The sequence below is a fragment of the Carex rostrata genome, chromosome 18 (assembly GCF_964058835.1).
Source record: "Carex rostrata chromosome 18, lpCarRost1.2, whole genome shotgun sequence".
In the NCBI taxonomy this organism is placed as follows: domain Eukaryota; kingdom Viridiplantae; phylum Streptophyta; class Magnoliopsida; order Poales; family Cyperaceae; genus Carex; species Carex rostrata.
Genome location: NC_135935.1, coordinates 2,302,650 through 2,316,725, shown reverse-complemented (window position 1 = coordinate 2,316,725; position 14,076 = coordinate 2,302,650). Strand labels below are relative to the sequence as shown.

Here is a 14,076-nt window from a genome sequence, read left to right as displayed (position 1 = left end):
TCTCTTGGTCGTTTTTATGAACCCAGTGTAATAAATTTATATTGTTCTACTTCTGATTTTAAGTAATCAACATAAAATTGGTACTTGCCTCTCCAGCCACAGTGACTTCTGATTGCTGTAACCTGATGTTCTCTTCCAAGTTCCAAATCTTCAAGCTTCTTACTGTAGAATTCTTTTGTCTATGTAACTGCTTGATTTCTTATACCACAGATCTTTTATGTACGGGAGGGAAAGGACTATAGGGTTCCAGTCCAAAAATATTTTAAAAAAGGGAAAATGAGAGAAAATAGGAAAAATATATGTTCTTTGTTGAAGCTTGGTAAGAATGTTCAATGATTTGGACTGTTAAGCATTGTTTGGTTACTATATAAAAATAGGAAGGATTAAATTCCTTGCTATAAGGTAGTGTGACTTACCCTTCAAAATTTTTTACTAATATCCAAGGAAAATGCCTCAGCTGGTACCGTTACTTAGTACTGATGCAATGGCCAACGAAAATGACTACATGAAGGATATTTACCTTACAAAGATGAGAAACTGCCTGGCCAACCTTTACTGGTATAACACTTTTGTCCCTTGTTGTGCAATACCTGTAACATCATATATCATTATGACCTATAAAAGACAATCAACTACACATGAAATAATGGATTTCGGAAGTTAATCTTTTAAAAAAGGAACTATGAAAAATAGTCATGCTCTCCCTATAAACTGTCCCTTAACTAAATAGCATGGTAAAATAGCTCCAAAGCCCCAAAATTTTTGAAACTTTTCGAGCATTTAGAACATGGTTGGACATGCATCTCCCGATGAGGAATACAAATTTAGTTTGTGGGTTGGTAGGAAATAATTTTAGTTTGGATGTCGACTTAACCTAAATTGCAACAACAGTGAATTGGAAGCTCAAAATGGAAAACTTAAATTTTCCAAATGAATCCTACAAATTCTACTGTCCTTCTATACTATGCCTTGATGAAGTTACTACGTGACAGGGGATGCAGCTGTGAGTGTACACTTCTGTATTTGTGTGGGATTCATTTGTAATTGCCCTACTAATGCTTTGAGGTGAAGTTAACGTTGGAAGTTGTTTTTCATTTTGCCTTGTAGGGTTGAGAGAGAGTTTCAGCCATGGAGAGAGAGAGAGTTGAACTGCACAACGCAGGAAATATAGGCATATATTGGCACTGCTGCAATGGGAAATGAAATTGACAACTACATGAAAGATATTTACCTTACGAAGATGAGGAACTGCCTGACCAACCTTTCCTGTTATATCACTGTGGCCATTTGTTAGGCAGTGACCAACAACATCCTATATCATTATGATTTGTATAAGACAATTGAATGGAAGGTAAAAATTTAAGAACAAACAACTAAGTAATGGGCTAAAGCAACAGTATGGGAACACCATTTGTGGTCGCCATCCAATTAGTGTTTATGTCCATTTGTGGTTGTCATCCATATAGTTACCTATCGTACTTATGTTAACTCCATAACAATTATCTACAAAAAAGAGAAGAGAAAGGCGAGAAAACCTGTCCAGGGCAGCGAAACTTGGTGGGCCACTTTTTTATCCTCCCAAGCAAACACTTGTTAGAAAAAATTCCAGCAGCCTGTAACCATCAATTGTTATTTCCAGTTTCGACTAGTACTACTGTAGATGAAACAATATAGTCCCATAAGAAATTACAAATAGAAAGTTAAAATGAATCTTCAAAATAAGAACCGAGAAAAATTAGAAGGGAAAATAATAATAATAATAATCTCAGGTTCAATTTCTTTTGTACATTAATTGGAACTATATATTTTGGCATGCTTTGGAATTGTCAAAATCACTTGATGGTAGCATCAAAAAATAATTAGGGCAATCAAATATTTGTTTTCTAATTTCTTATTGCTAGGAAAACAAATCTTTGCTTCCAATAAAGTTTTTTAAAGTGAACAGAAAGGAATTTGAAATACAAGAAAGAAATATATGAGAAAATTAACAAAACAAAATTAGACATTTAATTACACAGGTCACAGATATACACACAAATATTCATTATTCTAGTTGGGAAAAATGCAGCAACAAAGACAGATCAAAGAATGAATCTTACTGAACAACAGTGCCAGTCCATTCAATGCCAGCATGAATAGAACACAATTATCAGTCAAAACTACCAAAAGAAAATATAAATGTAGGGTGATTCAATAAATCTTTTGAAAGAAGAAGCAACAAAACTAAAGCTTCTCAATTGAAACAACAACATATTATGCTGATACCCTCAGAAAGTTAAATCACTATTACTCGTAGACAAGTACCAAAGTCTTTCTTCTGCAAATGAATCTAATTCGTATTCCATCCCACCAACTTCTCTATTTTAAAATTAAAAAAAAACACATAATGAGGCAATCAGTCCCTTGATTTTTTGTACCTTTCGCAAGGTTCAAATTTTCTCCCTGTCGTCACTTTCCTCCCTCCACCTCTGTATTATGTCTCCTCTTACGAGCCGTTCAAGGTCAGAAATCTCTGTTATCTGTCAAATTGATCTTTATTTTGTGCTTCACCTACACGAATCAAGTAACTTACCGTCAAAGTCTGGATATCTCCTATGAATTGCAAATCTAGATATTTCCTTTCCAGATTAATTGGCACGGAAAAAAAAAAGTTGGAGGTATTGCAGAGTTAGTAATTTAGTAATTGCCTATATTGAGGCTATTTCTCTCATTTGCAATATTCAAATGTGCTGTGCATTGATGTGAATTAAGTTGTACAATCGACAATCAAAATCTAGCTACAACAATTGGAACTTCTTTTATTATGATGAAAATATTTCTTAATATCTATTTGTCTTTTACAATATTGTTGGCATTTTCTTTATGCTTTTTTCCCATGAACAATAAAAAAATCGGACAAAATTTAAAAAAAAAAATTCATCTTCCACACACTTATTCATGCACACGTGCACACAAAAGTAGCATAGGAGGAAATGAAGGGCAATTTTTTTTTAAAAAAAAAAACCAGAAAAAGCTCAATTTGCAACAAATTATATATTCATCTTCCATAGTTCAAATAAATGATGAGATTAGGAGGTGACAAAATGAAGGCAACTGCAATAGAAAGAAAGGGGATAAAGAAGCAAGAGGATTAATTCCTCCTTTCCACCTTGGGACCCTAAAAGTGGAGGTGAAATTATCTCTGTCTGACTAGAATTCTGCACATTTCAATTTTGTCATCAAAAGAAGGACTGATCATTCCATCGTACCAGTACTAAAATATTTGAATGTGAACCTATTTATTTCTTTTGATATTTAAGTGGGGTGATTATTTGGCTGATCAAGTAAAAACTAGAATAACAAAATGACTATTTTTCGCATTCTCTAGGTATGGAGGTTACTGTGGGGAGAAAATCACTTGCTTTGGGAAAAAAAATTAGGAAATTATGTCCACATGTACCTAATACAAGGAAACGTTGCTGAAATTTGTGAAGCATGGAGCTGGAAGGGGTGAAAATTGAAATCATTACTAAGAATGTCTCCAATTACCGAAACCATTGGGGCCTGTGTAGCGGTATAGTGGATAAGAATGTCTCCAATTTCCGTGAGATTTAAATGTTACATTTATTTCATATAAGATTAATTTATTTTTGTAGAGTAAATTTAGTTTATGCTAGATTTATTGAATGTTAATTGTTAAGTAATTAGAATTGTTATATTTATTTTATGTTAGATTTGTTAAATTTGTTAAGTAATTAGATTTGTTAGATTTATTGAATATGTTAGATTTGTTAGATGTGAAGTAATTTGATTTTTTTTGAATATGTTAAATTTTATTTTTGAAATTTGGATTTATTTTTAATAGGTTAGAAAAAGATGTTAGATTTATTTTTCTGAATATGTGAAGTAATTAGATTTGTTTTGAATATGTTAGATTTTATTTTTCAAATTCGGATTTATTTTTAATAGGTTAGATAATTAGAAATCTTTGAATGTTAGAAATATTTTTGACTATAGTTAGATTATTAGATTAAAATTTGTTGAATGTTAAAATTTATATATGTTACATTAGATTTTATTTTCAAAATGTTATATTTATTTTGAATAGGTTAGATTTATTTTTATTTTAAATGTTAGATTTATTTTTAAATATGTTAGATTTATTTTTAAATATATTATATTTATTTTTGAAAATGTTAGATTTATTTTGAATAAGTTAGATTTATTTTTGAAAATGTTAGATTTATTTTTAATAGGTTAAAAAAAGATGCTAGGTTTATTTTTGTGAATATGTGAAGTAATTTGATTTGTTTTGAATATGTTAGATTTTATTTTTGAAATTTGGATTTATTTTTAATGGGTTAAATAAATAGGTTAGATTCATTTTTGTGAATATGTGAAGTAATTTGATTTGTTTTGAATATGTTGGATTTTATTTTTCAAATTCAGATTTATTTTTATTTTAAATGTTAGATTTATTTTTAAATAGATTAGATTAATTTTTGAAAATGTTAGATTTATTTTTAAATAGAAAAAATAAACAAAAAATAGATTAGATTTATTCTTAAAAAACAGAAAAAAAAACAAAAAAAAAATGTTGTTTCGGCATCTGTTCCTGGCCGGAACAGGCTGTTTCAGCCTTTGCATAAAATACAGCTTCTCTGCAAAGGCCAAAACAGCCTGTTCCGGTCAGGAATATAGGCCGAAACATCATATTTTTATCAGTTTTTTTTTCTGTTTTTAATTTCTGTTTTTTTTTTAATTCGGATTTATTTTTAATAGGTTAAAAAAATATGTTAGATTTTTTTTTTGAATATGTTTACTAATTAGATTTATTTTTGAATAGGTTAGATTTTATATTTTAAATTCGGATTTATTTTTAATTGGTTAAATAAATAGATTAGTTTTATTTTTGTGAATATGTGAAGTAATTAGATTTATTCGTGCGAAAATTTGAATATTTATTCCGCCAAGTATAAATTTTCGCACGAAGATGTGACTTGATAATTTTATTTATTTAGGAATTATAAAGATGTGACTTGATAATTTTATGTATATATATATATATACACTATTTAATATTGGACTATTCAGATTTAAAAAATCGAATTATAAACACGTAATAATATTCGTACGACACTGTAAAAAAAAGAAGAGAAAAAAACAGAAGAAAAAAGAAAAAAAAAAAGAAAAAAAGAAGAAAAAACAAAAATAGAAAACAAAAAAAAAAAAGATCGGACCAGACCGCCCGGCCCTCCTATCCGGGGTATCCGTATTCGTGAATCCGAGACGGGTACGAATATGAAACGGGTGGAGTAGAATTTTGAAACAAAACTCGCCTATCCGTCCCCGAGAACCGTTGTACCTGTACCCATTCTACCCGTTTCCCGCCCCGGGTTTACCCGTGCATGCCCGAGGTACCCGTTAGCAAAGTCTTGATAAAGGAGAGCAAGCGACGGAGGTCGACCCGCTATCACCAGTGTCTGAAGATTCGCCCCTTTTAGATGATGGAGAGACTTTGATCAAAGGAAAGCAAGCGATGGAGGTCGACCCGCCATTACCAGTGCCTGAAGATTCGTCCCTTTTAGATGATGACAACTACAGCCGACCAGAAACATCTGCCTGGATAGCAAAGAATGCCGTCGCCTACTGGGAGTCCCTTACCCATTCAAGTATGGATTTGTTTTTTCAAGTATATATGAATTTCTTTTCTTCGTTTCTCAAGTAGCTCCGGAGATACGGATGTACGAACTTAAAAAGCTAATTAATATGGTATTCGGTACAGCTTTTGCATGGCCTTGTTAAGTCAGGATTCTACATTTGTTCTTATTTATACCATTTTGACTGCTTCTAAAGCTAATTAATGTGTTATGATCAGCCTTTAATTAAATCGAACAGGTTGTAGTACTCTGACCAAAAGCACAACAAGTATTTACCATGATAATTATTGCAATTTACCTTTGTGTAATATATTTTATATAATGAGCATTACAAAACTTTTTGGATATTCTGATGCAGATAAGCAGGAGTTTCTGGCTGCGCGTGCCATTGATATTGTTTCTTTCTCACGTATCTATATCCAGGAGCCATGGCTGGCAGATTTCCTATCAGATGCAATAGCATTCTATGAGATCCACAGTACGTGGGAGGCCTATGTCTGTCCCAACATAGATTGCTCGCGTTTATTCAAGGATGATGAATCGCTCATCATTCACCTCAAATGCGATCACTTCTCAGATCTTCATCGTGTTGCATGGCCACCCCGAGGGCATAATCTGGCCGAGGAGAGGCGGTGTGCTGATGCCCTCCGGAAGATGGTCTGGAAACCGATTGTCGTTAAGGACGCACTGGATCTGCTCTCAAAAATGTTTCTAGACCCTGAACACGTCACTATGGCTGATGTGTGTGCTGGTTCTGACCATCTTAACTCCTTGGATTGGAAGTTTTCTGAGGATCTCGAGAGGAAGAGAGGTTTACGTCAATTGGAAAAGGGGTTCCGGGTCTTGCTAGGTAAACAAGAGCAGTCTTCTTTTTCATTGATCTCTGATGGATTCTTCACGACAATGACTGCCTTGGCTACAGAGCACATTTTTCTTGATCATTTGCCCAGATTCAATTTGTCCTTTCTTCAACGCATTCTGGCGCATTCTCCCCTATCCTTTTGTATGTTGGAGGCAAAACACCTCTCCCGATTTGTTCAACTTGTGAAGGAGATGAGCCAGCTCGTCAAGCAACCTACATTGAACATTGCAAATCACGAATTCAATTCTGCTGAAAGTGATTTTAGCTGGATCAAGAGTGACATTCTGGATGCGTTCTCTGTTTCTCTTGGTGAAAGCCTTTCATTTTCTTTCCAGCCGGGTTCTCTCAGCAATGGTGGCAAGGAATCAATATTCTCATTCTTGTGCAGTGCGCCGCCCATTCCCTCAATTAAAAGAATCCCTAATAAAGTCCCTGTGATCTTTTCTCGTGTGCAGGAAATCCTAGAGTACTTGAAAAAGGGTTGTACAGTCACAAGAATTACTCATCAGATAAGATCGTTTGGGCTTGATCGTGACTGTCTCCATCCATGGTGCAGTAAGTGCCAGATGAAGTATGAACTCTGGGGGCCACTTAACATTCCACGGGGTTCTCTGTTGTCATTAAACGGGGTGAATTGTGATCTTAATTCTACCAGCCACCTTACATGTGGGCCCTGTTCCTTTATTAAAGATTCTGACCGACTTCTTGAATCTCACTTCAAGGTTTGTGATCCTAAGATTCCACACTGTCTTTTCTTTTGCCATATAGTTATAGATTTCTTTGTTTCCTGTTGTTGATCCACTAAACTACTTTGTGTTTCTAGAGTGAGCTGTGCCATCTTGAACTTGTCAATGAATTGCAGTGCTTGGAATCTCAGCTCTGCAGTCTATGTGCTGTCGACTGTCGCAAAATGATTTTACTAGTTATGGGATGTTTCTTACGGGTATGCAAATTAATTTCGAGATTGTTGATATGCTTTCTTTTCCATGCATGTATTGTTTCTTTCTGTATCGGCTCTTGTAAACTTGAAGTGACTAAGACTTATTATGTTGAGCCTACTCAATTGCAGCTGAGATTGTATTATAGCTTGAGATGGCGCTCACTTAATATGGAAAAAGAAAATCCTTTTGAGGTATGTGGAGAAAATGTACATGACTTGCTCATTTGTTATGAACTTGATGGATACTTCACTTTTTTATTTTATGTCAAGTCTTATTTAGCCCCACAATTATCTAATCAAGTGTTGCTAGGTCTTAGCTGCTTGTTAAGTTTTGCTGTGTGCTTATGCAATCCTTGTACAATTATATAGCCTGGCACCCATGTATACACGCTGCCAGTATCTGTCATTACTGGACCTGAGATTCAATGTATCAAAATATATTATGAAAAACCTCTCTGGTAGGTTTTAGGAATGCAAATAAGTGGGGCTCAAGTGCACCAATCCCAACTTTGCTTTGGGCTGTTTATTATTTGAATCAATTTGAAGTTGGGCTGAAAATATTTTAAGCTCTTGAACTTTGGCTTCCTTGATATCGGGTCAAGCTCAAGGCCTGTACAAGAAATGATTTTTGAGTAGTTTTATGTTGGCTGCACATTGATTCAGCAAATAAAATGCAAAATATATTGTTTGTTTTCTTGGTGAGATCTATGCATTTGACAAATAGTAAACCCATCTTGTTGAAAAATCATTGATGATCATGCATTTAAATCTACAATTGCATAGTAGATAAATAGCAGATACAGTCGAGTTCAGTCAGATAAATGCAACTCTTTTATGTGGAAGTATTAGGCTAGAAATATTGTTGGGTGGTGCCTTACATCAGCTATTATGTTCTTTAATGCAGCAAGGCCCGATGATATCACATCAAGAAGAGAATGCTGAACAGAAGATCAGTAGTGACGAGAGGTATTCTGACTACGGTTCTGACTATGACACCGATGAATCCTATTTTAACATGGAATGCGATCGTTATGAGAGTGAATCCGAAGAAAATTCTGATTGTGAAGATGGTTCCAAATCTGATACCAAGAGCGAACCTGAGACGGAACTCAAACTTGATGACAAACCTTGGAGGCAGGACCCGACCTTCTGTAGGTTGGATACAACCTTGAGTGAGAGAGCAACAGGGAAGGCCGCAGACACTGGGCCTTTCTTTTGGATGTCTGTCTCTAACGTTCTGCGGCAATGTGTAAAGGATCGGAACATTGATGGACGTAAGAGCGTGCTGGAAGGGATAAGGCGGTTTAGGCTTAATAAGACATGGAAGTACTGGCTCTGCTACAGCTGTGACGAGACTTTCATAGATCGAGAGTCCCATATGGTGCATTTGGAGGACAAGCACCAGCTTTGCCTTGCTCATGATGATTATTGGTTGATACCCGAACAAGACAGTCGAGATGAGGTAGAAAATTTAAGACAAGATGAGGTAAAGAGTGAGGTAGGCTTGGAGGACTCCATCACTCTTGATCATACATATTGTTATATTCTCGTGGATTCGACAAATTTCTATGAAATACCATCAACCAATGAAAAGGAGAAACTTCGTCAGGCAAAGCGTAAAGAATGCATGGAAATCATTGGTGCTGTTCATTCTGAACTCATTGACTTGAGCAACCTTTTCCATACCAAATGCAAGGACTTGACGTATTTGGAGGTTGTGAATGCCCTCGTTCCCATGTTGTTTAATGGAGATCAGCCCCTCTCACTTCTTATGGACTGGAGTACTGGCATCACCCACGAATTGCACTTCCGATTTCTCTCTCAACTTTTTTGTCAAGCTTATGATCAAGGCTGTGGTCCTTTAAGCAACTCCTCTGTGCAAGATGCTTTTCAAAACATGAGGGACGATCTCATTTCCAAGGTTTGCTATTATTGTTCCCTGCTCTTGCCTCTCTTCTTTACCTCATCTCTTTCTTATGATTTAAGTTTCTCCTTTCAGATTGATAGGCAAGATGAGAAAATTTTGGAAGCACTTGTTCGAATAGATGACTTAAAGCGCAACCTTTCCAACCTCTGTGTCTATGACTACAGGACAGAGATTGTGCCTTCTGTCAGATCATTCTTACATGTATGCAATCTCAATCCGTTAATGTCTTAATGTCCCTGCCTTGGCCATCTTTATGTGTTTTGATATGTAATAATTTTTTTGAATGCACCATTTGTTTAATTTGCTGCAGACAAAATCTGGGTTTCATGACTGCATTAGGTCCCTTGGATGTAACAAAATAAAGGTACGCATGACTGCGGCTTATGTTAGTATATTTTTTAACTTTCCATGTTCTCTAATATTAATTTCTTCATTGTTAAATGAACTGTCAAAAAATAATTTATTTTAGGAGCTGCTATCTACTCTCGACCAAGACGACCTGGACAATCCATGCTCCTTTAGAGTGCGGGTACTATCACCTGGTCATGTAAGTGATGTACTTCGATAGAAGTTGTTATCTATTGTCTATTTTTTCTTTTTAACATTTTTCTGCTGTTCCAGTTCACTAAGTGCATGCTGGCATCCAAATTAAAGGACCAGAATAGATGGTTCCAATGTAAAGATTGGTTTCATTTAGACTCAAAAGGGTGGCCTAATTTTGTTTCTTAATCAATGATTATTATAAACAGGTGGTTATCAATACTAGTAGGAAGAAGCCGTGTTGGGGACTTGCTTTTATAGGAATCTGTTTGGAATTTGATGGTGCGAGTTCTATTAATTTTTCTTTCTTTTTTACCCCTTTTCATATCCATGCTGAAGGTTTTCTTCTCGTGTAAGCTTCTAGCTTGAAAGTTCTTTTTCTCTTTCAGGTGAGTGGACAGCCCAGACTAAGATGAGGCTAAGATTCAACCACAACAAAGGACAAGAGAGATGTCCAGGACAGAAGCTGGTGCCCCAATCTACAGGACCCAAGCTGAAAGTTTCCGGCATTTTCAACTATGGTGAGTTGTTTTCTTGGCCTCCAGGCATGTGTAGGGGATATGGAAGGGTGATAAATGGCAATTGCGAGCCTCGTCCGTCCATGGATTCATTGGGGGTCAATGTGGATAGTCGCCTGTATGAAGCTGTTAGTGACATGTTCTATTCCCTTAATGATGAGTACTTTAAACAAAATCTTTAATGATGGGTCGTTGTAATGAGTGCTAATTGACATAGTTGTTCGATGTGAGCATTTGAATTCACTTTGCTAGTGATATTGAAAAATCTGAATCTAAGTTGTTGAATCAAGCAGGTGATCAGTTAATTGGGTTTTTTTTTTTTTGTTGCGTTTGTGTTGGATGAAAGGAGCGTAGTCCCATCGATTTCCATTGATATAACGAAAACCTTTTATATTATTTTTAAGACCGGTGCCACCATTATGGTATCAAATACAAAACAAAAGAAATGACAACCTAACAAATATGGCATCAAAACAATACCAGCATAACATCAAAAAGTAATAGAATTACAGACATCATTCAACAAAAAAAAAGTAAAAGAATAACAGACAACAATAACGGTAAAATAGTATGACAGCTAAAACCTATTACAGCTCAAAAAAGACCCAGCATTAAAAATATTCACAAAATTGTCATACTACGTCAGTTTTCTTCATCCTCCACCTGCAACATCATGGGTCCGGATCCCCTAAATTAACTCAATTTTTGAGTTTAGACGTGTCCGGTGCGGCGGTGCCTATTCGGAAATAGCGTAGGGCCCAGTATTATTTGAAGGGTCCGAATAAGTAACTCAATTTTGAGTTTAGATGTGTCCAGTGCCTATTCAGAGATAGCGTAGGGCCCAATATTATTTGAAGGGTCCGGATCCTTTAAGAGTCGTATTAGAACATCTCGGACGGACTAGATGAATACTCAAAAATTGGGTTACTTTATGGGATCCGAATTCCAGCATCATTCCATAATGCTTCCTATCCAGGCATAGGAGTTATAGCATGAGTAGCCTTCATGTAGGTGGCAAGTAAACCCCCTGATCTATATTGTATGAATACGAATATAACGATACGTTAATTTTCAAAAATTATAGATGTGATACGTCTATTAAATATATTATTTTTATTATATTAATAATTCAACACTTGTATTATATAAATTAAATATAAAATATACTGTAGTTATAACAATAAATATCATTAAATATACATGAAATACAAATTTGTTACTCACTTTTAACATCAGATAGGAGTTGTTATAGTGGTAAGATGTTAGTTTGCTACACAAATTGCTACACAAAAATGATTTTTTAGCCTTTTTGGGTCTATGGCCGGTGCACATTTTGTATGGCCATTTTTATTAATATCCAAAAAAAGAAAATTTTAAAAATGCCTCTGCCATCTATTTTTTTTTTCAAAATTGCCCTGACAGTCAGGTTCACGGGTGGTCCAATAAACTCACCAGACCGCCCCATGCAGAGACAAGTCAGTCCACTAGAGGACCACCCCCTATAGAGACGGTCCTCTATTTTTTTTTTTTAGAGATATTAATATTTTGATTTAAATAATTTTGTGAAGAAAAAGTTTTCTTGTTTATAGTGTATGCCAAAAAAAAATGGTTCAGATTTTAAAATTGAATTTTAAGTATCTAGGATCTGAATTCCACACTCAATAGCGGCACAAAGCACCCTAGACTGACCTCTGGTATGGTACCAAGTCCAAACTCAGCAGCCAAGCACTAAGCAAAGGCCACTAGTATAGTGCAATGCACTAAAAACATCAAATTTGATCTCTTCTGTTAAATCAGCAAGTCTGAACTGATATAGGGACCAAATTGTAAAAATGATTACACTAGCATGTAGAGCATTCAAAAATATGCGGAATTGAGACAAATTTCAATTTATTTGGATTTTTTTTACAATTAGTTATGAATTTTCAAAGTTTAGCTTTCGAAAAAACTTTAAACATCCATAACTTTGGCTAGGAAAGTCGGATTTGCGCGTATGACCACTTTTCGGAAAGGGGAAGACAAGACGGATCCGAATATCATCAGAATTTCAAAAAAACATCGTTTAGTGCCTCAAAAATGCAGTTTAAGTTTTCGTTCGACGGTAGATACAACGATCGGTATTTTGTTTAGTCAAAAACCTAAGAGATTATTCAAGAAATATTTATATAATTATTTTTAAATGCATTTACTATTTATTGTGTTCATTTGCTTATCACCGAGCAAATGGTATATGTCGACAATAATCAAATAATCCAATTATTCTCTCTCTCGCTCTCCAATTATTCTTAAAAAAAGAAGAAGTTGACATCATTAATGCAATCTAACTATATTTCCTTGTTTATATTTGAATAAAATAAATTATTAAGAATCAATGCCAAGTTCTTAATTAGTGTTATCTTTAGACTTGTGATATCCAACTGACAAATCAAATCAAAGTTATAAAAAGTTACGACATCTCACTCATAAATATATTAAATGTCTTATTTTTTGGCATATAATAAAAAATTTTCTTCACAAAATATTAAGATCTCTAAAAAAAAAAAAGAGGACCGCCTGACCCCTAGGCGGTCTGGTCCCTAGCGGACTGCCCCTGGCCCGAGTGGTCTGCTAGAGAATCTGGGCCACTCGTAAGCCTGGCAGTCGGGGCAGTTTTGGTAAAAAAAAAAAAGATGGCAGGGGCATTTTTATAATTTTCTTTTTTTGAGAGGTATTAATAAAAATGGCCGCATTTTGTATATGTTCGATTCGTAACTTAATGTTTTTGAGGGGCATACTAATTGATTTATTTCTTACTCTCACTCTTCATGCATGTGGACCTCTAACCTATTTATATTAGAAATATATCTGTTAATTAGTTCTCTAGAATATTGTACATGCTACAAGATAAAATATTGAAATATCATAAATTTCTAGCTCAATCATCCTGGCCGACACTTGAAGTAGTTTCTAGATCAATCTTGATTTAATTATTTAATTGGGCTTGGGCCTATACTAATTTCTAGTATCTTCTTTCAAAGTCGGTGATGTATATTTCAACACTCTCCTTCAACACCGACTTGGTGTGTTCTTGATCTTTGGTACTCCATGTTTATCTGGGTTGTCATGTTTTTTGATTCATGTTTTATTTTTTTGAGTTTGAAGTTGCTCATACATCTGCAGTCGATCTTCCAGAATAGTCTTCTTTGCAAGTGAAGGTTCTAGAATCTTCTTCTCACGTTGCTTTGGCACAAATCGTCGAATTGTCTTCTCTCGACGAATCATCAGACAAGCTGTATCTTCTTGTACAAACTCTCGTTCTGCAGTCTTCTTCGCAACAGTGACACTCCTCTGTGTTGTCTCGTCATCATCACCCTCTTTGGTGATGGCCTCCAACTTAGTGCTCTCTTGTGGCTTCTCCTCATCAGCCACCGCACAACTCACAACTCTGATCTCCTTCTTTGCCCGTTCTTCAACTAGTTATTCTTTTAAAGAACCATGACTCAAAGTCGATATCCTCATCCTCAGGCTCATCAGCCTCTTCGATATCCTCTACGTCAGTTACCGATTGCATCTCAACAGCCGCCACTGCGTCCCACTCTTCTTCACTTGGGACCTCGTCTTGTGTACCTTCGTGGTCACCACAAAGCTTCTTTTATTCTTCTTGAACTGAC

The 14,076-nt window shown here is 35.3% G+C and overlaps 1 protein-coding gene across 1 annotated transcript; it reads left to right on the top strand.

The window, feature by feature from the left end:
- Positions 1 to 5,491: 5,491 nt before the first annotated feature.
- LOC144569748 (uncharacterized) lies at positions 5,492 to 10,608 on the top strand. The gene is made up of 9 exons (XM_078320221.1): positions 5,492 to 5,651; positions 5,998 to 7,223; positions 7,325 to 7,444; positions 7,571 to 7,633; positions 8,346 to 9,569; positions 9,679 to 9,753; positions 9,838 to 9,915; positions 9,990 to 10,044; positions 10,298 to 10,608. The coding sequence occupies exons 1-9, from the start codon at positions 5,519 to 5,521 to the stop codon at positions 10,606 to 10,608; spliced, it is 3,285 nt and encodes a 1,094-aa protein (XP_078176347.1). The 5' UTR covers positions 5,492 to 5,518.
- The last annotated feature ends 3,468 nt before the right edge of the window (positions 10,609 to 14,076 follow it).